Source organism: Cololabis saira, chromosome 11 (genome assembly GCF_033807715.1).
Source record: "Cololabis saira isolate AMF1-May2022 chromosome 11, fColSai1.1, whole genome shotgun sequence".
Taxonomy (NCBI): Eukaryota; Metazoa; Chordata; class Actinopteri; order Beloniformes; family Belonidae; genus Cololabis; species Cololabis saira.
In genome coordinates this window covers 2,142,698-2,170,365 of record NC_084597.1, presented here as the reverse complement: position 1 = coordinate 2,170,365, position 27,668 = coordinate 2,142,698, and the positions used below count along the sequence as shown (strand labels likewise).

The following is a 27,668-nucleotide window of genomic DNA, read 5'->3' as shown; positions in this document are numbered from 1 at the left end:
AAGGAAGCAAGGAAGGAAGGAAGGAAGGAAGGAAGGGAGGAAGGAAGGGAGGAAGGAAGGGAAAAAGGAAGAAAGAAAAGAAGGAAGGAAGGAAGGAAAGAAGGGAGAAAATAAATAAAGGAAGGAAGGAAGGGAAAAAAGAAGGAAGGAAGGAAGGAAGGAAGGGAGAAAAGAGGAAGGGAAGAAGGAAGGAGAGAGCAGAAGGAAAGAAGGAAGGAAGGAAGGGAGAAAAGAGGAAGGGAAGAAGGAAGGAGAGAGCAGGAGGAAAGAAGGAAAGGAGAAATGTTTTATATATGAACCCGGAGTCCCGGGACTCACCGGTGATCAGGTACCACAGGTTGTTGGGCTCAATGGCCTCCTGGTCGCCGCGGCGACCGGCTTTCTTGTACTTGATCTTGTAGGCGGTGATGAGGCCGTTCTGGCTGTTCCTCGGGGGGGGAATCCACGACACCCTGATGCTCTGGGGGAAATATATATATATAAATATATATATATATATATAAATATACATACGATAGGGGGGAAACTACGACACCCTGATGCTCTGGGGGAAATATATATATATAAATATATATAAACATATATAAATATACATACGATAGGGGGGAATCCACGACACCCTGATGCTCTGGGGGAAATATATATATATAAATATATATAAACATATATAAATATACATACGATAGGGGGGAATCCACGACACCCTGATGCTCTGGGGGAAAATATATATATATATATAAATATATATATACATACGATAGGGGGGAATCCACGACACCCTGATGCTCTGGGGGGAAATATATATATATAAATATAAATATATATAAATATACATACGATAGGGGGGAAGCACCAACACCCTGATGCTCTGGGTATAGTATATATATATATATATATATATATATATATATATATATATATACAGTGGTGGACAGTAACGGAGTAAATTTACTTGAGTACTGTACTTAAGTACATATCCAGAGGATTTGTACTTTACTTGAGTATTAGATTTCTTTGGTACTTATTACTCTTACTTGAATACATTTCCAAGACAAATATTTTTACTTTTACTCGAGTAAATTTCTAGGAAGGCTGAAAAGTACTCGTTACTTTCAGGTCTGCTCTTTTTTATTCTTCCCTAAAATCCTATTGGACACAAGCTGTTTTTGTCAAAGGAGGAACCTATCACAGTGCACGCTCTCCACTGGGATGTACGTAAAGCGGAAATACGTCAAGCCTCCTCAAAACCATACCGCCAAAGTAGCCTGCGTTTGTCAAGACAGAGCCGAAATTTACTCTTACTCTTACTTTTACTTAAAGTAAATTTAAAAGCATTTATTTTTTGGATACTTAAGTACCTTTAAAAGCAAGTACTTTTCTACTCTTACTCGAGTAATATTTTGACTGAGCTACTTTTACTTGTAACGGAGTAAATTTTGACCAGTAGTATTTGTACTCTTACTCAAGTACTGGGGTCGAGTACTCTGTCCACCTCTGTATACATATATATATATATATATATATATATATATATATATATATATATATATATATATATATATATATGTAGTAAAGGTGTGGCTATACATTGCAGTATATCATATTTTATCGTACTGTATTTTATCGTATTATATCGTATCGTATTTTATCGTACTGTATTATATCGTATTTTCTTTTATCGTATTTCATTGTAATGTATCATAATGTATCGTACTGTATTTCATCGTACTGTATCGTATTTTATCGTATAATATTTTAGTTTATCGTACTGTATTTTATCGTATTATATCGTACTGTATTTTATCGTATTTTATCGTACTGTATTCTATCGTATCGTATTTATCGTACTGTATTGTATCATACTGTATTTTATCGTACTGTATTTTATCGTATTATATCGTACTGTATTTTATCGTACTGTATTTTATCGTACTGTATTTTATCGTATTATATCGTACTGTATTTTATCGTACTTCCTCATACTGTATCATATTTGATTTTATCATACTGTATCGTTCTGTATTTTATCGTACTGTATTTTATCGTATTTTATCGTACTGTATTTTATCGTATTATATCGTACTGTATTTTATCGTACTGTATTTTATCGTACTGTATCGTTCTGTATTTTATCATACTGTATTTTATCAACTGTATTTTATCGTATTATATCGTACTGTATTTTATCGTACTGTATTTTATCGTATTTTATCGTACTGTATTTTATCGTATTATATCGTACTGTATTTTATCGTACTGTATTCTATCGTACTGTATTTTATCGTACTGTATTCTATCGTACTGTATTCTATCGTACTGTATTTTATCGTACTGTATTTTATCGTACTTCCTCATACTGTATCATATTTGATTTTATCATACTGTATCGTTCTGTATTTTATCATACTGTATTTTATCAACTGTATTTCATTGCACTGTATTTTATCGTACTGTATCGTGTTGTATTTTATTTTATCGTACTCTATTTTATCGTACTGTATTTCATCGTGCTGTATTATATCATACGATATAATACATAATACGACATGTTCTTGCTTATGTTTTTCTTTTTCTTTCAAAACTTTGTCTAACTTTGTTTACGATTTCTTACGTAGCGATTATTCTCGTTACTTACCCGGGACAGAACTGTATTATATCGTACGTTTATATCGTACGTTTTTATCGTTACTTAACCGGGACAGAACTGTATTTTATCATATTGTATTATATTGTACGTTTATATCGTACATTTTTATCGTACGTTTTTATCGTTACTTTCCCTGGACAGAACTGTATTTTATCGTATTGTTTTATATCGTACGTTTATATCGTACGTTATTCTCGTTACTTACCCTGGACAGAACTGTATTATATTGTACGTTTATATCGTACGTTTTTATCGTTACTTACCCTGGACAGAACTGTATTATATCGTACGTTTATATCGTACGTTCATATCGTTACTTACCCGGGACAGAACTGTATTATATCGTACGTTCATATCGTTACTTACCCGGGACAGAACCACGTCTAAGGAGACGTTCTGCGGAGCAGCGCTAGGAACTGCAGAGACAGACACACGGACACAGAGTCAGCACAATTCAGGACCTTCATTCGTATATATATATTCCTATATATATATATTTTCTTTTTAAATATATGATTATTGTTATTATTATTGTTATTATTATTGTTATAATTGTTATTTATTATTACTATTATCGTTTTTATCATTATTTACAAGTGTATTTTATTGTATTTCTATTTATTGTAAGTTTAAGTGATGTTAGAAAAAAACGATATATCGTATTTTATCGTACAATATCGATATTATCGTACTGTTTCGTATTATATCGTACTATTTCATACTATATCGTATTATATCGTACTATGTCGTATTACATCGTACTATATTATATTATATCATATTATATCGTACTATTTCATATTATATCATAATATATTGTAATATATCGTATTTCATCATAGTATATCGTGTTGTATCGTAATATATATTGTATTATATCATATTATACAATTTTGTACTATATTGTACTATATCATATTTTATCGTACTGTATTCTATCGTAGTTCATCGTACTGTATCGTATCGTTTTTTATCATACTGTATTTTATCATAGTGTATCATATCGTACAGTATTTTATCATACTGAATCGTATTTTATTTTATCGTACTGTATTTTATCGTACTGTATTTCAGTGTACAGTAATTTATCGTACTGTATTTAATCGTAAAGTATTTCATTGTACTGTATTTTATCGTACTGTATCGTAAAGTATTTTATCGTACTGTATTTTATCGTACTGTATTTTATCGTACTGTAATTTATCATACTGTATATTATTGTACTGTATTTCATTGTACTGTATTTTATCGTACTCTATTTTTTATAGTACTGTATCGTATCATATTTTATCATACTGTATTTTATCGTACTGTATTTTATCGTAAAGTATTTTAGCGTACTGTATTTTAGCGTACTGTATTTCATTGTACTGTAATTTATCGTACTGTATCGTACTACAGCGTATCATATCATATTATTTCTCTCTCCAGAAAAGCACGTGAACACGGCTCACCGTCCGAGTGCGTGGTGACGACGACGGGCTCGGACGCCGGGCCCAATCCGTAGCGGTTAGCGGCGCGGACGCGTACGCTGTACGCGGTGAACTTGCTGAGGCCGTCCATCTTGTAGCTAGTCCCGCCCACTTCCGCGCTCTGGGGGGAAATGACACGTTAGGGAAGTGATGGAGTGACGACATCACTGGTGGGTGTGGCCTGAAGTGATGGAGTGATGACATCACTGGTGGGTGTGGCCTGAAGTGATGGAGTGATGACATCACTGGTGGGTGTGGCCTGAAGTGATGGAGTGATGACATCACTGGTGGGTGTGGCCTGAAGTGATGGAGTGATGACATCACTGGTGGGTGTGGCCTGAAGTGATGGAGTGATGACATCACTGGTGGGTGTGGCCTGGTGGGCGGGTGGATGTCGTATCGTGTCGTAATAAATTGTATTGTAATTTATCGTATTGTACTATATCATATTGTATTGTGTTACATCATGCTATATCATACTATATCGTATTATATCGTATTATATTATACTATATCGTACTATATCGTATCATATTGTATCGTACTATATCTTATATCATACTATATAGTATTTCATCGTAATATAACGTATTATATCGTAATATATTGTATTGTATCGTAATATATTGTATTGTATCGTACTATATCGTATTTTATCATAGTATACCATATTATATCATACTATATCGTATTTTATCATAGTATACCATATTATATCATACTATATCGTATTTTATCGTAATATATCGTATAATATCGTAATATATTGTATTGTATCGTACCATATCTTATATCATACTATATAGTATTTTATCGTAATATATCGTATTATATCGTAATATATTGTATTGTATCGTACTATATCGTATTTTATCATAGTATACCGTATTATATAATACTATATCGTATTTTATCGTAATATATCGTATTATATCGTAATATATTGTATTGTATCGTACCATATCTTATATCATACTATATAGTAATTTATCGTAATATATCGTACTATATCATATTTTATCGTAATATATCGTACTATATTGCATATCATACTATATCGTATTTTATCGTATTATATGGTGTTATATCATACTATATCGTATTATATCCTATTTTATCGTACTATATTGTATTTTATCATATTCTATTGTACTATATCATATTATATCGTAATATATTGTATTGTATCATAGTATATCGTACTATATCATATTTTATCGTAATATATTGTATTGTATCATACTATATAGTATTTCATCGTAATATATCGTATTATATCGTAATATATTGTATTGTATCGTAATATATTGTATTGTATCGTACCATATCTTATATCATACTATATAGTATTTTATCGTAGTATATCGTAATATATTGTACTATATTGTATTATATCGTAATATATTGTATTGTATCGTACTATATCGTATCATAATATATCATACTATATTGTATTATATCGTATTTTATCGTACTATATAATACTATATCGTGTTATATCGTAATATATCATATTTTATCGTACTATATCGTATTTTATCATAATATATCGTATTACATTGTACTATATCGTATTATATCGTAATATATTGTATTGTATCGTACTATATCGTATATCATAATATATTGTATTTTATCGTAATATATCGTACTATATTGCATATCATACTATATCGTATTATATCCTATTTTATCGTACTATATTGTATTTTATCATATTCTATTGTACTATATCGTATTATATCGTAATATATTGTATTGTATCATAGTATATCGTATTTTATCGTAATATATCGTACTATATATCGTATATCATACTATATCGTATTTTATGGTAGCATATCGTATTTTATCGTAAAATATTATATTATATCATACTATATCGTACTATATCTCTGTACTTCAACATTAATCTCGACATTTCAACTTTTTTCTCAACATTCCGACTTTTTTCTCGACATTTGGCCAAGCAGGGTCCCGTTGGGCTGGGCGGGGTTTAGGGTTAAAGGGCGGGGTTTATGGGTGAGGGGGCGGGGTTTAGGGTTAAAGGGCGGGGTTTATGGGTGAGGGGGCGGGGTTTAGGGTTAAAGGGCGGGGTTTATGGTTAAGGGGGCGGGGTTTATGGGTGAGGGGGCGGGGTTTAGGGTTAAAGGGGCGGGGTTTATGGTTGAAGAGGCGGGGTTTATGGTTGAAGGGGCGGGGTTTATGGTTGAAGAGGCGGGGTTTATGGTTGAAGAGGCGGGGTTTATGGGTGAGGGGGCGGGGTTTATGGTTGAAGGGGCGGGGTTTATGGTTGAAGAGGCGGGGTTTATGGGTGAGGGGGCGGGGTTTAGGGTTAAAGGGGCGGGGTTTATGGTTAAGGGGGCGGGGCCAGACCTGCTCCTCTCCTGATTGGCCCTCCTCCCTCCACAGGAGGCGGTAGCCCAGCAGCGGCCCGTTCTGATTGGCCGGGGCCTCCCATGTGACCTGGATGGAGGTGGAGGAGAGGGCGGAGCCTCGGAGAGACTCCGCCCTGCCGGGGGCCTGCACTGTGGACAAACACAAGTATTACACACATACAAGTACACACAAGTATTACACACATACAAGTACACACAGGTATTACACACATGTATACACAAGTATTACACACATACAAGTACACACAAGTATAACGTTCATACAAGTACACACAAGTATTACACACACACACAAGTACACACAAGTATTACACACATTTATACAAGTACACACAAGTATTACACACATACAAGTACACACAAGTATTACATTCATACAAGTACACACAAGTATTACACACATACAAGTACACACAAGTATTACACACACACACAAGTACACACAAGTATTACACACATTTATACAAGTACACACAAGTATTACACACATACAAGTACACACAAGTATTACATTCATACAAGTACACACAAGTATTACACACATACAAGTACACACAAGTATTACACACATTTATACACAAGTATTACACACATTTATACACAAGTATTACACACATACAAGTACACACAAGTATTACACACATGTATACACAGGTATTACACACATACAAGTACACACAAGTATTACACACATACAAGTACACACAAGTATTACATTCATACAAGTACACACAAGTATTACACACATTTATACACAAGTATTACACACATACAAGTACACACAAGTATCACATACATTTATACAAGTACACACAAGTATTACACACATACAAGTACACACACAAGTATTACACACATTTATACAAGTACACACAAGTATTACATTTATACAAGTACACACAAGTATTACACACATTTATACAAGTACACACACAAGTATTACACACATTTATACAAGTACACACAAGTATTACACACATGTATACACAAGTATTACACACATACAAACACACATGCATATGGGGGCCCCCTCTCTGTAGGTCTATATATATATATATGTGTATAGTATCAGTACTTATGGTCTGGTTTAGTAGTAATCCTCAGGGGGGGCTCTCCCCGGGGCCCCCCTCTCTGTAGGTCTATATATATATATATATATATATATATATATATATATATATATATATATATATATATATATATATATATATATATATATATATATGATAGTACTAGTACGTGTATATTGATGAAGCATTGTGACAGCATGTGGCCCCTGCAGGGACAACGACGCCTTGCAGGTTGCCCCAGCCTCATACCCCGCTTGACGCATTGTCATGCAAATTCCAGTTTCCTGAAACCCCTGCAGGGGAACGAGGCCTTGCAAGTTGCCCCAGCCTCATACTAGGCATGGGGCATAAAAAACGGCCGCGATAACGTTATCGTGGGGTACTGTAATTATCGCCAAATTTATTTTATTTTATTTATTTATTTTTTTTGGAAGAAAGTGTCAATTCACTCGCCCGGTTGCATATCGGGCCCTGACCGGATACGGATCCAGCTGTAGAGGCGGAGCGCCGGGCGGAAGTGAAGAATCCCCCGACGTGTGTTATTGTTGATGAGCAGGCAGAGCATTAGCACTAGCAGCTAGCGCCGAGATGGCATCAAACATGCAGTCTGACTCTGAATCAGAACTCCAAGATACTGGACAACTTCCAGACGGCGACGCCGCCGAACGGATTCTCTATCCTCCCAGCAAATGGTTCAAGTCCAACGTATGGGAGTACGTAATCGTGATATTTTTGTCCACTAATATTTTTGTCCCATGCCTACCTCATACCACCGCTTGACCTATTGTCACACAAGTTCCGGCGTCTTGCATCCCTGCCGAGACAGGCACCGTGGGAGTGGCTTGACTTCCAGCCCCTGCAGAGACGAGGACCATATATGGACTTCCTGACTACTCAGGGGTAAGCATGGGACGATATGAAAATTTCATATCACGATATTAGTGGACAAAAATATCACGATTACGATAAAAAATCCAGATAAAATTCTTAAAATGCAAGGAAAAACACTAACCGTGGATCCACTGGTTCCTTCAGAACATTTATTCTCAAATCATTCTCAACACAGTGACACTTGAGGTAGAGAACAAATAGTGTACTGTAAATGTTATGCATTACAAAGTGTAAACTATAGTACCGGTACTTATTTGAACTTTCTTTTTTTGTAAGAAAATACTTCCCTGAGAGTCGAAAGAAATAAGTGACAAATAGAAATAAAGTGACAAAGTAGAGCCAAATGCACACTGATTGTATTACTCAGTAAAACTTTGGCTGGCTGCTACTTAGTACGGCTCTCTGGAAAAATAATAAAATAGAGGCACTGCTCTGTAGTATACAAAACAAAATCTGCATGGCCAACACAAAGATTGAGTGAAAATAAAGTGCCACAGTATGCACACGGATTGTACTACTCTCTGAAAAAATATTAAATAAATAATAATAGTATTTGCCTGAGGCGCCGGTACTTTTTTCCAGCAGCGTCTGCAGACAGGAGTCTCGTCTTTTTGTTCATGTTGCGTGTAAACCCAAAGTACTCCCATACGTTGGACTTGATCCTTTTGCTGGGAGGATAGAGAATCCGTTCGGCGGCGTCGCCGTCTGGAAGTTGTCCAGTATCTTGGAGTTCTGATTCAGAGTCAGACTGCATGTTTGATGCCATCTCGGCGCTAGCTGCTAGTGCTAATGCTCTGCCTGCTCATCAACAATAACACACGTCGGGGGATTCTTCACTTCCGCCCGGCGCTCCGCCTCTACAGCTGGATCCGTATCCGGTCTGGGCCGGATATGCAACCGGGCGAGTGAATTGACACTTTCTTCCAAAAAAAGAAAAAAAAAAAATTTTTTTTTTTTTTTTTTTTTGGCGATAATTACAGTACCCCACGATAACGTTATCGCGGCCGTTTTTTATCGCGATATACGATAATATCGTATATCGCCCCATGCCTACTCAGGGGTAGTCCCAAAACTGAAAGATCACACCTGACTGTCTCTCACTTGGCTTGTTTATTCCTGTCTTTGTTGATTGAACCTTTGTATAAAAACCCTGTGGCCAAATCAATCTGGGTCAGCATTTCAACCAGACTTTGGTCTGTGTAGACGTGCTCACCGCCGGCTGAATGAACTCACTATACCACGAGCGGACTTATGAACTGATTTTGATAAATTCCTCAACAATTTATATATATATATATATATGTATATATATATATATATATATATATATATATATATATATATATATATATATATATATATATATATATATATATATATATATATATATATATATATCCAGATAGTACCAGTACTTACGGTCTGGTTTGGTGGTGATCTTTACGGGGGCCGAGCTGTCCCCGGGGCCCCCCTCCCCAAACGCCACCACCCTGAACACGTAGATCTGCTCCGGCTTCAGCTGCGACACCGTTAGCTCGTGGACGGACGGGTCGGACACGTTGATGCAGCGCTCCCTGTTACCGTGGAAACCACAGAGACGTTACCGTGGAGACCAGAGAGACGTTACCATAGCAACGAGGGGCTACCCGGTGACCCCATCCACCCATACATATATCCAACATTACTCCAGCAGGGAGGGGCCGGACACGTTGATGCAGCGCTGCCTGTTAGCGTTACTTGTCGAGAAAAAAGACGAAATGTCGAGAAAAAAGTAGAGATTTCGAGATTAATTGATGAATTACAATTTAGAGAAAAAGGTCGGAGGAGAAACAGCTACTGGCCGTCGGACCTGAGTAGCATCAACGGTAACGTAGCTGCTTCCTGTCTACTTCCTTCCTTCATTCCCTCCTAATTTCCTTCCTTCCTTCCTTCCTTCCTACCAACCGACCTTCCTTCCTATCTACTTCCAGTCTACTTCCTTCCTTTCTAATTCCTATCTACTTCCTTCTTTCCTATTGTGACGACCCTCTTTACCTTCCTGCCTTGTGGCTGGTCTTCCCCCTTGCAGGTGGCAGTGGGAGGAGCTGAGGGTCATCAGAGAAGTGGCAGCACCTGTGCTCAAGGAGCCTTTAAAAAGCTCTGGCTGCTCACTTCTCCCCTCTCTCTCATCCCTGAGGCAGCATTTTGTTGGTGGTTTGGTTTTGCTTTAGTTTTACACCTTACACACACATACACCCACATTGTTTCCCGCATGCACTCACTTACACCACTGATCTACAGACTACACACGCCATATTTAATTAAGGTTCTTCTTTTAGCTTTATTATTTGGTATTATTTAATAAAAACCCTTTTTGATTGACTTTCCTTGTGTTGCGTCTCCCTCTTTGTCATGGCCGTGCAGCCCGGTTCGTGACACTATCTACCTATTACCTTCCTTCTTATCTACTTAATTCCTATCTACTTCCTTCCTTCCTTCCTTCCTTCCTTCCTTCCTTCCTTCCTTCCTTCCAATCTACAACAGTCCTTCCTGTCTACTTACTATCTACATCCTTCATTCCTTCCTATCTACTTCAAACTACTTCCTTCCTTCCTCTTGTTCTCTCCTTCCTTCTTCCCTTCCTCTCTTCTCCCTTCCTTCCTTCATTCATTCATCTTCTTATCAACTTCCTGCCTTCCTTCCTTTCTTTTTTGCTCATTTCCTTCCTTCCTTCCTTCCTTCCTTCCTTCCTTCCTTCCTTCCTTCCTTCCTTCCTTCCTTCCTTCCTTCCTTCCTTCCTTCCTTCCTTCCTTCCTTCCTCCCTCCCTCCCTCCCTCCCTCCCTCCCTTCCTTCCTTCCTTCCTTCCTTCCTTCCTTCCTTCATCCTATCTACTTACTTCTGTTACCGGGGTGACCAGAGGATAGCGCATCGTAGCATATTGTATCATAATATATCCTATCGTGTTTTATCGTAATATATCGTATTAAATCATAATATATTGTATTGTACTATATCTTATATCATACTATACCGTATTTTATCGTACTATTTCGACCAGAGAGCCGTTACCGTAGCAACCGGAGGATAGCGTATTAATAATAATAGTAACGATATTACGAGAATAAAGTGGTAAAATTACGAGAATAAAGTGGTAAAATTACGAGAATAAAGTGGTAAAATGATGAGAATAACGTGATAAAATTACGAGAATAAAGTGGTAAAACTATGAGAATAAAGTGGTAAAACTATGAGAATAAAGTGGTAAAATTATGAGAATAAAGTGGTAAAATTAGGAGAATAAAGTGTTAACTCACCTGGCCACGCCCTCCTCTCTGTAGAACACGCCGTACGTGGAGACTCCGCCCCCTCCGGCCTCCAGGGGGCGGAGCCAGCTCAGCCTGACGGCGCGGGCGGACACGGCGGCGGGGGCGGGGCTTCGGGGGGCGGAGGGGGGGCGGGGCGAGCCCGGGGGGCGGGGCCAAGCTGGGGGGGGAGAGGAGGAGGAGGAGTCAGTCAGGGGGGCGGGGTCGGGCCCAGGGGGCGTGGCCTCTGCTCAGGGGGGGAGGGGAAAACAAGCATGTGATTGGGAGATAACGGAAAGGGGGCGGGGCCAAAACAAGGAACCAATGAGAGGAAGGAAAGAGGAACGGAACGGAAAAAGAGAAGAAGACAAGAAGGAAGAAAAGGAGGAAGAAGAAGAAGAAGAGCGGTAAAAAGAAGCATCTTCTTTTTTTCAATTTTTATTACCATTTTGTTTTTTTATTTTGTTAACATACAAACAACAACAAAAGACGACATAGAGTTACAATGATATGTATCTAGGTGTGTGTGCAAATATAAATATATAAATAAATTAAGAATATGAATTTGAAAAAAAAAAATAAATAAATAAATAAATAAATAAATAAATAAATAAATAAATAAATAAATAAATATCGGCAACGCAGAATGTTTTAGATCCATATTGGACCAAAAACACAAAAAACTAATTTGTCTGGAGCCGCAAAAAATAAAAAAAAGAGTCAGAATTGCGTGAAAAAAGTTGAAATGTCGAGATTAAAAAGGAAAAGAAGAAAAGATGAGAAAAAAGGAAAAAAAGAAAAAGAAAAAATAAGAAAAAAAGAGAAAAAATGAAAAAAGAAAAAAGGAGAAAAAAAGACGAAAAAAAGATAAAAAAGAGAAATAGAAAAAAGAAGAAAAAAAGGAAAACAAAGAAGAAAAAAAAGAAAAAAGAAAAAAGAGAAAAAAAGAAGAAAGAAAAGAGAAATAGAAAAAAGAAGAAAAAAGGAAAAAAGAAGAAAAAAAGAAAAAAGAAAAAAAGGGAAAAAAAGAAAAGAAGAAGAAAAGAAGAAAAAAAGGAAAAGAGAGGTCAAACATTTTTGAAAAACCTCCAGGAGCCACTAGGGCGGCACTAAAGAGCTGCGGGTTGGCGAGCCCCGTCACACACACACGCACACACCAGCACCCCAGTCTCGCACTCAGAAGGCGCGCCGATTTTTCCCAGTGTCCAGTCGCGGTACTGCATCTAAAAATCCCATGGGGCCCAGAAAGCTTTTTTCCCATAGACCGCAATAGTAAAAGATCGTCCTCTAAAACTGTTCACAGGAACCTCCAGCTGTAATCACCGGCTATTACTAATCTTTGTATTCTATATTTTTAAGTCATGGACTTTATATCCGTCAAAAATGTTTTATAACGGCCAGAAAAGTCAAAGAAAAGTCTCTTTCTGGGCGTGACGTCACGGCTTTGTCCGTGCATTCCACGGATGTTTATATTAATATATATTATGTAATTATATTATATTAATACATTAATAATATATGTAATACTATACATGTAATAATATACATGAATTAATATATTATTTTAATACATATTATATTAATACTCGTTCACATTGCCCCGGGGCATGATGGGAGGCCCCAGAGCATCATGGGAGGTGACTCAACTGCGCATGCTCTATGGGCCCGTGTACCAGGAAGTAAACCAGGAAGTCCGAGATTTTTTCGGCGGATGCGCTGGCTGAGCAGAATGCATTGAAATGAATGGGCGGCCATTTTTGGTACAGTATCCAGTTATATAATACATCCATGGCACACACACATATAGAGAGAGAGAGAGAGAGAGAGAGAGCTCAGCGGTCTCCATGGCAACAGACACCACTGTAAAGTGTTGATTGGAGTGTGTGTGTTTTGTGTGTGTTTGATGCGTGCGTGTGTGTGTGTGTGTTTTGTGTGTGCTAACGTCGCTAAGGTCAAACGCTGGCGGTGAAAACAAATCTCTCTCTTCTGCCCTTCGCTTGACCCTTTTCCTCTCTCTCTCTCATTCCTAATCCCTCCTTTTCACTTCATCCTGTTTCTCCTCTAGTTCATCTCTCTTTTCCGCCAGCAGCCGAAGAAGATTTTTTTACATTTAAGAAACATGAAAAAAAAAATAAATAAAAAAAAAAAAATATATATATATATATATATATATATATATATGAATACAAAATGTATATATTTATATATTTTTTTATTCTTTAATGTATATACATATATATATTTATATATATTTTTTAAATATATGTTTATATATTTAAAAAAAATATATCTATTTGCTTATTTATATATTTATATATATATATATATATATATATATATATATATATATATATATTAATATACATGTATATATATTAATATACATGTATATATATAAAAAAATTACATATATATATATATATGTATAAATTATATATATTATATATATACATATTTATTTTAATTTATAATTTATATATATATAAATTTCTTTTAGATACATGTTTCCATGTCAACATTCATTTCCATCATTCTGCTGGAGCATCGATTGGGATTAGCATGGTGGGGGAATTGATTCTTACTGCTAAGTACTTAGCGCTTAGCGCTTCGATTGCATTGGAAAGTGCTTTACGATTAAAGTTTGATTGATTGAATGACCGACAGCTCAACTGGTGATTGATATGCCGGATCAATGGACACATTTACGGACAAATCTGCTAAAAAACGAATGGACCTCATGGTCAAATTCAAGAAAAATAATATTTTTTTTCATTATTATATGTAGCATTAGCAATAGCATTAGCATCATGCATGTAGGCTTGGAAAGGACTCGAATGGTCTCTGATTGTGTAGGATTGCATTAGCGTTTCCATTAACATTTTTACTGGCATTAGCATTTGCATTTACATTAGCATTATGCCTTGTATGCTTGAAAATAACTCGAGTGCTAACGTGTGTAGCATTTTTATTAGCATTAGCAATACAATTAGCATTAGTAGTACGATTAGAATTAGCATTAGCATTATGCCTTTTATGATTGAAAGGGACTTGAGTGGTGTCTGAAAAATAAGGTATGTAACATTTGCATTAGCATTTCTATTAGCATTATCAATCGCATTAGCCATAGGATTAGAGTTAGCATTAGGATTACGCCTTTTATGATTGAAAAGGTCTCGAGTGATCTCCGATAATAAGGTGTTTAGCATTTGCAGTAGCATTAGCGTTAGTATAATCTCTTATATGACTGAAAAGGACTCGAGTGGTGTCAGTGTGTGTGTACTTGTTCAGGTATATGTGTGTACTTGTTCAGGTGTGTGTGTACTTGTTCAGGTGTGTGTGTACTTGTTCAGGTATGTGTGTGTACTTGTTCAGGTATGTGTGTACTTGTTCAGGTGTGTGTGTGTGTGTGTGTGTGTGTGTACTTGTTCAGGTATGTGTGTGTACTTGTTCAGGTATGTGTGTACTTGTTCAGGTGTGTGTGTGTGTGTGTGTGTGTGTACTTGTACAGGTGTGTGTGTACTTGTACCGGTGTGTGTGTGTGTACTTGTACTTCCTCTCACCTGGCTCCCGCAGCATTAGCTGCGCCGTAGCGGCGCTACTTCCTGCCTCGTTCTCCGCTACGCACTGATAGAAGCCTTGATCTGATTGGAGGAGGCCGAGGATCTGGAGGCTGCTTCCTTCCTGTTACATACAAAATAAAAGCCTTGGTGAAGCTTCCTTCCTGTTACATACAAAATAAAAGCCTTAGTGAAGCTTCCTTCCTGTTACATACAAAATAAAAGCCTTAGTGAAGCTTCCTTCCTGTTACGTACAAAATAAAAGCCTTAGTGAAGCTTCCTTCCTGTTACGTACAAAATAAAAGCCTTAATGAAGCTTCCTTCCTGTTACATACAAAATAAAAGCCTTAGTGAAGCTTCCTTCCTGTTACATACAAAATAAAAGCCTTAGTGAAGCTTCCTTCCTGTTACATAAAAAATAAAAGCCTTAGTGAAGCTTCCTTCCTGTTACGTACAAAATAAAAGCCTTAGTGAAGCTTCCTTCCTGTTACGTACAAAATAAAAGCCTTAGTGAAGCTTCCTTCCTGTTACGTACAAAATAAAAGCCTTAGTGAAGCTTCCTTCCTGTTACGTACAAAATAAAAGCCTTAGTGAAGCTTCCTTCCTGTTACGTACAAAATAAAAGCCTTAGTGAAGCTTCCTTCCTGTTACGTACAAAATAAAAGCCTTAGTGAAGCTTCCTTTCTGTTACGTACAAAATAAAAGCCTAAGTGAAGCTTCCTTCCTGTTACGTACAAAATAAAAGCCTTAGTGAAGCTTCCTTCCTGTTACATACAAAATAAAAGCCTTAGTGAAGCTTCCTTCCTGTTACATACAAAATAAAAGCCTTAGTGAAGCTTCCCTTCCTGTTACATACAAAATAAAAGCCTTAGTGAAGCTTCCTTCCTGTTACGTACAAAATAAAAGCCTTAGTGAAGCTTCCTTCCTGTTACATACAAAATAAAAGCCTTAGTGAAGCTTCCTTCCTGTTACATACAAAATAAAAGCCTTAGTGAAGCTTCCTTCCTGTTACATACAAAATAAAAGCCTTAGTGAAGCTTCCTTCCTGTTACATACAAAATAAAAGCCTTAGTGAAGCTTCCTTCCTGTTACATACAAAATAAAAGCTTTAGTGAAGCTTCCTTCCTGTTACATACAAAATAAAAGCCTTAGTGAAGCTTCCCTTCCTGTTAGATACAAAATAAAATGTATATATATTTATTTTACTCACCACTAATCTGAAATAGTCGCTAGGAACCACTTCGTCTCCGTCCTTTAACCAGCGTACGGAGGGGGCGGGGCTTCCCGTCACCGAACATTCCAGCTCAACGTCGGCGGCGGCGGCGGCTAACGTGTTGGTGGGGTAGCTCAGGAACTGGGGGGGAACTGGGGGGGACACATTATTCAGTTACACACTAAAATACTGGGGGGGGACACATTATTCAGTTACACACTAAAATACTGGGGGGGGAAACATTATTCAGTTACACACTAAAATACTGGGGACACATTATTCAGTTACACACTAAAATACTGGGGGGGACACATTATTCAGTTACACACTAAAATACTGGGGGGGGGACACATTATCCGGTTACACACTAAAATACTGGGGGGGACACATTATTCAGTTACACACTAAAATACTGGGGACACATTATCCGGTTACACACTAAAATACTGGGGGGGGGACATTATTCAGTTACACACTAAAATACTGGGGGGGACACATTATTCAGTTACACACTAAAATACTGGGGGGGGGACACATTATCCGGTTACACACTAAAATACTGGGGGGGACACATTATTCAGTTACACACTAAAATACTGGGGACACATTATCCGGTTACACACTAAAATACTGGGGGGGACACATTATTCAGTTACACACTAAAATACTGGGGGGGAAACATTATTCAGTTACACACTAAAATACTGGGGGGGGGACATTATTCAGTTACACACTAAAATACTGGGGGGGGGACACATTATTCAGTTACACACTAAAATACTGGGGGGGGGACACATTATTCAGTTACACACTAAAATACTGGGGGGGGGACACATTATTCAGTTACACACTAAAATACTGGGGGGGGACACATTATTCAGTTACACACTAAAATACTGGGGGGGGGGCACATTATCCGGTTACACACTAAAATACTGGGGGGGACACATTATTCAGTTACACACTAAAATACTGGGGGGGGGGACACATTATTCAGTTACACACTAAAATACTGGGGGGGGACACATTATTCAGTTACACACTAAAATACTGGGGGGGGACACATTATTCAGTTACACACTAAAATACTGGGGGGGGGGACACATTATTCAGTTACACACTAAAATACTGGGGACACATTATCCGGTTACACACTAAAATACTGGGGGGGACACATTATTCAGTTACACACTAAAATACTGGGGGGGACACATTATTCAGTTACACACTAAAATACTGGGGGGGGACACATTATTCAGTTACACACTAAAATACTGGGGACACATTATTCAGTTACACACTAAAATACTGGGGGGGGGGACACATTATTCAGTTACACACTAAAATACTGGGGACACATTATCCGGTTACACACTAAAATACTGGGGGGGACACATTATTCAGTTACACACTAAAATACTGGGGGGGGCACATTATTCAGTTACACACTAAAATACTGGGGGGGGGGACACATTATTCAGTTACACACTAAAATACTGGGGGGGGGGACACATTATTCAGTTACACACTAAAATACTGGGGACACATTATCCGGTTACACACTAAAATACTGGGGGGGACACATTATTCAGTTACACACTAAAATACTGGGGGGGGCACATTATTCAGTTACACACTAAAATACTGGGGGGGGACACATTATTCAGTTACACACTAAAATACTGGGGGGGGGGACACATTATTTAGTTACACACTAAAATACTAGGGGGAAAGGTTAATCAGTTACACACTAAAATACAGCTTTTTGTGTTTTTATTTTTAATTTAGAAATTAAGGAAAAGGGTTTGTTGAGCCACAATTTGTAATAAACGTCCAAAATGTAATAACTTTTTAATTTCATTTTGTAATAAAGCCACATTTTGTAATACATTTTGCCACATTATGTAATTATTGCATTTTGAGAAGATTATTATAAAATGCACTTGCAACTTTTTTATTTTCTAGGAAATGTAATAACATGGTGCATTATGTAATAAAACCTATTATTGTTGTTTGTTTAACAATGAATTTATAAAAGAGTGACTTTTTTATTTTTCTTTATTACATTTTTTTAAATTAAAACAGAGAAAAAGGGTTCAAAAGGCCTCTATAATGTTGAAAATAATAAAAATAATAATAATAATAATAATAATAATAATAATATATATATATATATATATATATATATATATATATATATATATATATATATATATATATATATATATATATATATATATTTTATTTTATTTAATTTTTTTTAAATAGTGTCAAATTTAAGGTTTGTGAACCAAAAAAAAATTGGCAACCCGTCCAATCCCGTCCCTGCGTTTCCAACCATTGTATCAAACGTTAATCCCGTTAAAAACGGCCGTCGGCGGCTTGTAATCTCCCGACGCCGCAGCTAATTTTCCCCGGGGGTTTTAATCCCAGAGTTTAATCCCAGAGTTTAATCTCAGATTACAGCTGTTTCCACAAGTGCCGAGTCTGTTTGAATTGAGAGAAAAATCCTAAAAGTACCAAAACCATAAAACCCTTGGCTGATTGTTTTCCTCGTCCGGAGTCGTCTCAATCCAACCGTTGTTTCCTCCACAAACGATTACGGCGCCGGTTCCGCCTTTTAAGGGGATTTTGTTGGGAAGTTTTAACCCAGATATGGAAATAATCAGCCCAGCATGAGTCGCCGGGGGTTTAGGATTTATCGTAGTTCTATCCGACTACGACGTTGGGACCTTTTAAACATTTCTATCTTTCTGACCAACATAGCGGAAACTGCAGCTCTTTACACTAGAAACAACACACACTTTTACACCATTTATACTCTCTTTTATCCCTGTGTCATCTAGGAACAACAGAGACACAAAATACAAAAACTGGAATACTCACAGGAGCATAAGGATTCAGGAAATGAATGATATACCCAAACTATATCATTGTTGCAGGTCAATGTGAGCCTTAAACTACAGCATTATTAACTAGAAAAATTGCTGCATTTTTCAGCAATAAAGGTGAAGGACTCAAAACTAAGTCCGATGACACCACACACGACTCTCCTGTGCAGCCAGAGCCTGAAAATGGACAACGTCACGCGTGTTGTTATCCAGACTGTGAGTTTGATCAGAGCCCGAGGGCTGAACCACCGGCAGTTTGAGGCTGAACGGCCGTCCCCATCACACCGAGGTCCGGTGGTTGGGCCGAGGAGACGTGCTCAGACTCATTGTAATTATTGTTAAGAGTAGAGTAGTATGATTAGGAAAAAAAATTATTTGGTAGGCTATTTTTTTTCTCTACTACATTTGTAATTTTACATTGTGTTACTGGTGTTTTCATGTACCAACATGCAATTATGTTGACTCCGGCTCCCTTAAGGTGACATTAGAGTCTGACATCCCTGGGTTAAAGCAAAGATCCTCTATACAGAAGATTTACCGCATTACCGTTTCTGCCAATGGTATGAAATGGTATACACTTCCTGTCTCCTAAGTGGGCGTGGCCGCCCCTCTGACCTCACTTCCTGTCTCCTAAGTGGGCGTGGTCTCCCCTCTGACCTCACTTCCTGTCTCCTAAGTGGGCGTGGTCTCCCCTCTCCCCAACAACACTAGATACAGTACAACTTTAATATTTGTGCCTTATTTTGCCACTCGTTTTTTTTTTTTTATATCTACTACCTTAATGTCTGATATCAACCCAGTACAAGATCATCGGATCAGTCTAATATTATTTTTTTCCCTTCCAAAAAGACTTCAATAATAACTCTCCAAGGTCTAACTCAGAATTCCAAGATGGCGGCCCCTAAAATCCAAGATGTCCGCCCGAAAACGTTCTTTTTCCTTTATAACTCGAAATGCCTTGGTTTTAAGCCCCATAAATATATGAAAGTTGAATATAAAGTTGGGTATTGTGGACATTTTGGTACCAGGTACATGTATGTATCCAATACAGTTCTTGAGATATATACCTTTCAGACGCCCATTTCTTTTCCAGCTTTTCCGGGAGCGAACTTAATCAACTCGATGCTTCTTTTGTGTTTTAAGCTTCGTGATCCGGATTATAAATCAATCAAGGCGCGGAGGAAGATGATGGGAGGGGGTTGCTGGTTCTAAAACCTGATTATTTCCATATCTAGGTTACAACTTCGGAACAAATAATCCCCTTCAGAAATGTTGCCTTTAGCCGACCGGCAACATCGGTTGTGGAAACAATGGTTGGATTAAGTCCCGCTCCTTTTGCGGACACGCCCCTTTTGCGGACACGCCCCTTTAAGGCCCCGTCCCCACTTTTAAGCCCTTCCCCCACTTTTAATGCCGGTTGGAGAAATATCTAGTAGTATGCATAAATCTAGTAGTATGTACAAATTTTGTAGTATGCATAAATCTAGTAGTATGCATAAATCTAGTAGTATGTATAAATCTAGTAGTATTCAGAAGTACTAGTACTTACCTAGCACGTGTAGCTCAGCGCTAGCGCTGATGTTGTGGTTCTCGTATAAATCTAGTAGTATTCATAAGTACTAGTACTTACCTAGCACGTGTAGCTCGGCGCTAGCGCTGATGTTGTGGTTGTCGTATAAATCTAGTAGTATTCATAAGTACTAGTACTTACCTAGCACGTGTAGCTCGGCGCTAGCGCTGATGTTGTGGTTGTCGTATAAATCTAGTAGTATTCATAAGTACTAGTACTTACCTAGCACGTGTAGCTCGGCGCTAGCGCTGATGTTGTGGTTGTCGTTAGCCGCCGTGCAGGTGTAGCTGCCGGAGTCGTCGTCGGTGACGCTGCGGATCACCAGGTTACTGCCGGCCAGTAGAGAGTACTTCTTGTTCCTGGAGAAAAGAGTATTAGCTAGTATTAAATAGTACTAGTACTACTATAGTCGGTGATGCTGGTACTAGTCCTAGTACTACTATAGTAGTACTAGTACTATAGTAGCACTGGTACTAGTACTATAGTAGTACTAGTACCAGTGCTACTATAGTACTCCACTCACCAGCTTTGTACTTCCTCCTCTACTCTATAGTAGTACTAGTTTTAGTAATACGGTAGTACTAGTATTAATACTATAGTACTAGTAGTACTAGTACTACTATAGTACTAGTACTCACCAGCTGTGTACTTCCTCCCCCCCTCTCCTCTATAGTAGTACTATAGTAGTACTATAGTACTAGTACTCACCAGCTGTGTACTTCCTCCTCTCCTCTATAGTAGTACTAGTATTAGTACAATAGTACTAGTAGTACTAGTACTATAGTACTACACCCACCAGCTGAGTACTTCCTCTCCTCTATAGTAGTACTACAGTAGTACTATAGTACTAGTATTAGTGTTATAGTACTCAGTGCTATAGTAGTACTATAGTACTTGTACTCACCAGCTGTGTACTTCCTCCCCTCCTCTCCTCTATAGTAGTACTATAGTAGTACTATAGTACTACTAGTATAGTAGTACTATAGTACTAGTACTCACCAGCTGTGTACTTCCCCCTCTCCTCTATAGTAGTACTATAGTAGTACTGTAGTACTAGTACTCACCAGCTGTGTACTTCCCCCTCTCCTCTATAGTAGTACTACAGTAGTACTGTAGTACTAGTACTCACCAGCTGTGTACTTCCCCCTCTCCTCTCCTCTATAGTAGTACTATAGTAGTACTATAGTAGTACTGTAGTACTAGTACTCACCAGCTGTGTACTTCCTCCTCTCCTCTATAGTAGTACTATAGTAGTACTGTAGTACTAGTACTCACCAGCTGTGTACTTCCTCCCCCCCTCTCCTCTATAGTAGTACTATAGTAGTACTATAGTACTAGTACTCACCAGCTGTGTACTTCCTCCTCTCCTCTATAGTAGTACTATAGTAGTACTATAGTACTAGTACTCACCAGCTGTGTACTTCCTCCTCTCCTCTATAGTAGTACTATAGTAGTACTGTAGTACTAGTACTCACCAGCTGTGTACTTCCTCCTCTCCTCTATAGTAGTACTATAGTAGTACTGTAGTACTAGTACTCACCAGCTGTGTACTTCCTCCTCTCCTCTATAGTAGTACTAGTATTAGTACTATAGTACTAGTACTCACCAGCTGTGTACTTCCTCCCCCCCTCTCCTCTATAGTAGTACTATAGTAGGAGTAGGAGGAAGTACTACAGTAGTACTATAGTACTAGTACTCACCAGCTGTGTACTTCCTCCCCCCCTCTCCTCCACTGGATCTGGGCCGTGGGGAATCCCGAGGCGGAACATTCCAGAACGGCGTCGGTTCCGAGCAGAGCAGAAACCCTGGTGGGGAACTGGAGGAACTGCAGGTTCCTGGTAACGCCGGGCTCTGGAATAAATACATAAATACTTCATTAAATACTGAAATACTTCATTAAATACTGAAATACTTCATTAAATACTGAAATAAATACATAAACACTTCATTAAATACTGAAATACATCATTAAATACTGAAATACTTCATTAAATACTGAAATAAATACATAAATACTTCATTAAATACTGAAATACATCATTAAATACTGAAATACATCATTAAATACTGACATACTTCATTAAATACTGAAATACATCATTAAATACTGAAATACATCATTAAATACTGAAATAAATACATCAATACTTCATTAAATACTGAAATACATCATTAAATACTGAAATACATCATTACTTACTGAAATACATCATTAAATACTGAAATACTTAATTAAATACTGAAATACATCATTAAATACTGAAATACATCATTAAATATTCACAGCAGAGCAGAAACCCTGGTGGGGAAATGGAGGAACTGCAGGTTCCTGCTCAGGCCGGGTTCTACAAGACGACAGGAATAAGGTGAACGGGTAGTATGCATAAATCTAGTAGTATGCATAAATCTAGTAGGATGCATAAATCTAGTAGTATGCATAAATCTAGTAGGATGCATAAATCTAGTAGTATGCATAAATCTAGTAGTATGCATAAATCTAGTAGTATGCATAAATCTAGTAGTATGTACAAATCTAGTTGTATGTACAACTAGATTTGGGTTAAGGGGGCTGACACCACCTCCACCTTTAAAACTAAACTTAAAACATTTCTGTTTAGTAAAGCCTATAGTTAGTGTTTAGTAAACCTCTAGCTGGTGTTGGTAAATCTCTAGGTAGTGTAAATTTTAGTGTGTCAGAGTCGCTCCTGTGGTTTCTTGTGCTGGCCCCCCCTTCTCCTCCCTTTTCTCTCTTTTGTCCATGTTGCAGCATCCTTTGCCGGACACCGGAACCTGCAGGTGGTCGTGGGTGGCTTGTAGCTTGCATTACGGAGCACAAGTCTTTCCCCGACCCTGCACCCCAACCTGGGACTTGCTGATTGGGCCGGAGCTTCGGGAGCTGCGTGCTGGCCTGCGGTCCCCACCCCCGGTCATCCCGTTGCTGGCCCCCCCTTCTCCTCCCTTTTCTCTCTTTTGTCCTGCAGGTGGTCGTGGGTGGCTTGTAGCTTGCATTACGGAGCACAAGTCTTTTCCTGACCCTGCACCCCAACCTGGGACTTGCTGATTGGGCCGGAGCTTCGGGAGCTGTGTGCTGGCCTGCGGTCCCCACCCCCGGTCATCCCGTTGCTGCTTCCACCTGCCTGCTGTTGCCGTCCCTGACCCACCAGTCTGGCCCTCGGCAGGAGGGTCCCCCCTGATGAGCCTGGTCCTGCTCAAGGTTTCTTCCCTCCTAAAGGGGAGTTTTTCCTTGCCACTGTTTGGCTTAAGGTTTTTCTCCCACTAGGGGAGTTTTTACCTGCCATTGTTTATGTAATAACTGCTCGGGGGTCATGTTCTGGGTATGGGTCTCTGGAAAGCGTCTAGAGACAACTCTGTTGTATTAGACGCTATATAAATAAAATTGAATTGAATTGAATGTACAAATCTAGTATGCACAAATCTAGTAGTATGCATAAATCTAGTAGTACGCACAAATCTAGTATGCGCAAATCTAGTAGTATGCACAAATCTAGTAGTATGTACAAATCTAGTATGCACAAATCTAGTAGTAAGCACAAATCCAGTAGTATGCAGAAATTTAGCATGCACAAATCTAGTAGTATGCACAAATCTAATAGTATGCAGATATCTAGTATGCACAAATCTAGTAGTATGCACAAATCTAATAGTATGCAGATATCTAGTATGCACAAATCTAGTAGTATGCACAAATCTAATAGTATGCAGATATCTAGTATGCACAAATCTAGTAGTATGCACAAATCTAGTATGCGCAAATCTAGTAGTATGTACAAATCTAGTATGCAAAAATCTAGTATGCAAAGATCTAGTAGTATGTACAAATCTAGTAGTATGTACAAATCTAGTAGTATGTACAAATCTAGTATGCACAAATCTAGTAGTATGTACAAATCTAGTATGCACAAATCTAGTATGCACAAATCTAGTAGTATGCACAAATCTAGTAGTATGCATAAATCTATTAGTACGCATAAATCTAGTAGTATGCATAAATCTAGTAGTATGCACAAATCTTGTAGTATGTACAAATCTAGTATGCACAAATCTAGTAGTATGTACAAATCTAGTAGTATGTACAAGTCTAATATGCACAAATCTAGTAGTATGTACAAATCTAGTAGTATGTACAAATCTAGTAGTATGTACAAGTCTAATATGCACAAATCTAGTAGTATGCATAAATCTAGTAGTATGCACAAATCTTGTAGTATGTACAAATCTAGTATGCACAAATCTAGTAGTATGTACAAATCTAGTATGCACAAATCTAGTAGTATGTACAAATCTAGTTGTTTGTACAAATCTAGTAGTATGTACAAATCTAGTATGCACAAATCTAGTAGTATGTACAAATCTAGTATGTACAAATCTAGTAGTATGTACAAGTCTAATATGCACAAATCTATTAGTACGCATAAATCTAGTAGTATGCACAAATCTTGTAGTATGTACAAATCTAGTATGCACAAATCTAGTAGTATGTACAAATCTAGTATGCACAAATCTAGTAGTATGTACAAATCTAGTTGTTTGTACAAATCTAGTAGTATGTACAAATCTAGTATGCACAAATCTAGTAGTATGTACAAATCTAGTTGTTTGTACAAATCTAGTAGTATGTACAAATCTAGTAGTATGTACAAGTCTAATATGCACAAATCTAGTAGTATGCATAAATCTATTAGTACGCATAAATCTAGTAGTATGTACAAATCTAGTAGTATGTACAAATCTAGTACGCATAAATCTAGTAGTATGCACAAATCTTGTAGTATGTACAAATCTAATATGCACAAATCTAGTAGTATGTACAAATCTAGTAGTATGTACAAATCTAGTATGCACAAATCTAGTGGTATGTACAAATCTAGTTGTTTGTACTAGTAGTAGCAGTAGCAGTAATAGTAGTAGTAGCATATGTCCAAATATACATGTATATATATATATATATATATATACACACATACAAACATACATACTGCATACTTTATAAACGTGCAGTATAAATGCAGTACAAACTGTATGTATATATAAATATTTCTACATATCTATGCATATATGTATGCATGTTTATATATACATACATATATTACATATATACATATACGTCATATATAATAATAGTACTAGTACTAGTATCCGTTACCTGGCAGCACCCGCAGCTCGGCGTCCGCCCCGGTCCTAGTGCTCCCCGGGTTGTCGGCCAGGCAGCGGTACGTGGCGGCGTCGGGCGGCTGGACCCGGCTGATCTGGAGGGAACCGGAGGGGAGTACGGCCAGGCGGACCCGGTCCGGGTCCAGGTCCAGGTCCAGGTCGGGGTTCAGGTCCGACGGGTCCGGGTTCAGGTCCAGGTCCTGCCGGTTCTTCTGCCAGCGGATGGTCGGGTTCGGGTCTCCGTCCACCCGGCAGAGCAGCAGGGCCGTGTCGCCCAGACGGGAGGAGACGGACTCGGTGGGGGAGACGACCCTCAGGGGGCCTGGGGGGGGAAACATTCAAAAAATTAAACCGGAAAAGATTCAACAGCTAAAAAATTCAAGAGCTAAAAGTTCAAGGGCAAAAAATTCAACTTCAAATAATTCGACTGCAAAAAATTCAACTGCAAATAATCTTTTGGAAGTTGAATTTTTTGCAGTTGCAGTTTTTGAAGTTGAATCTTTTGAGGTTGAATCTTTTGAAGTTGAATTTTTTGCGGTTGAATTTTTTGAAGTTGCAGTTTTTTAAGTTGAATTTTTTACAGTTTAATCTTTTGAAGTTTAATTTTTTTTAAGCTGAATTTTTTGCGGTTAAATTTTTTGTGGTTTAATTTTTTCCGGTTGTTTTTTTTAGTTAAAGTTTTTTGCGGTTGAATTCATTAGGTTACATTTTTTTGTTGGATTGTTTTGTTTCAATTTTTTGCAGTTTAATTTTTTGTAGTCGAATCTTTTGAAGTAGAATTTTTTGAAGTTGAATTTTTTGCGGTTGAATCTTTTGAAGTTGAATCTTTTGAAGTAAAATTTTTTGAAGTTGAATTTTTTGCGGTTGAATCTTTTGAAGTTGAATCTTTTGAAGTTGAATCTTTTGAAGTTGAATCTTTTGAAGTTGAATTTTTGTGGTTGAATTTTTTAGGTGAAACAAATGGTTGGATTGTTTTGCTTGAATCTTTTAGTTTGAATATTTTGAAGTTGAAATTTTTAGGTTGAATTTTTTACAGTTGAATCTTTTGAAGTTGAATTTTTGGCAGTTGAAATTTTTTGGCAAAAAATTGACTTCAAAAAATTGAACCACATATAATTCAAACGCAAATAATTCATCTTTAAAGAATTCAACTTCAAAAGATTAAATTTCAAAAGATTCAACTGCAGAAGATTCAACTGCAAAAGATTCAACTGCAAAAGATTTCAACTGCAAAAGATTTCAACTGCAAAAAATTCAACTGCAAAAGATTCAACTGCAAAAGATTTCAACTGCAAAAAATTAAACTTCAAAAGATTTAACCTCAAAAGTTTCAACTTCAAAAGTTTCAACTTCAAAAGATTCAACTGCAAAAGATTCAACTGCATAAAATTCAACCAAAAAATCAACCGCAAAAAATTCAACTTCCAAAAGATTATTTGTGGTTGACTAATTTGAATTGAATTTTTTGAAGTTGATTCTCTGCGCTTGAATTTTTTGTGGTCGA

The 27,668-nt window shown here is 37.5% G+C and overlaps 1 protein-coding gene across 2 annotated transcripts in view; it reads right to left on the bottom strand.

Moving 5' to 3' along the window:
* The window catches only part of dcc (DCC netrin 1 receptor), an 83,237-nt gene that overhangs the window by 19,685 nt on the left and 35,884 nt on the right, over nucleotides 1-27,668 (bottom strand). Inside the window, exons 3-13 of one of the 2 annotated variants that reach the window (XM_061733608.1) lie at nucleotides 26,157-26,486; nucleotides 22,693-22,843; nucleotides 21,215-21,351; nucleotides 16,529-16,683; nucleotides 15,322-15,442; nucleotides 11,774-12,008; nucleotides 9,899-10,053; nucleotides 6,496-6,647; nucleotides 4,102-4,240; nucleotides 3,014-3,063; nucleotides 319-460 (exon numbers count right to left, since the gene is read on the bottom strand). In XM_061733608.1, coding sequence (XP_061589592.1) covers nucleotides 319-460; nucleotides 3,014-3,063; nucleotides 4,102-4,240; nucleotides 6,496-6,647; nucleotides 9,899-10,053; nucleotides 11,774-12,008; nucleotides 15,322-15,442; nucleotides 16,529-16,683; nucleotides 21,215-21,351; nucleotides 22,693-22,843; nucleotides 26,157-26,486 — 1,767 coding nt within the window. The remainder of the gene's footprint in view (nucleotides 1-318; nucleotides 461-3,013; nucleotides 3,064-4,101; nucleotides 4,241-6,495; nucleotides 6,648-9,898; nucleotides 10,054-11,773; nucleotides 12,009-15,321; nucleotides 15,443-16,528; nucleotides 16,684-21,214; nucleotides 21,352-22,692; nucleotides 22,844-26,156; nucleotides 26,487-27,668) is intronic. The other variant, XM_061733609.1, reaches the window with a different exon arrangement.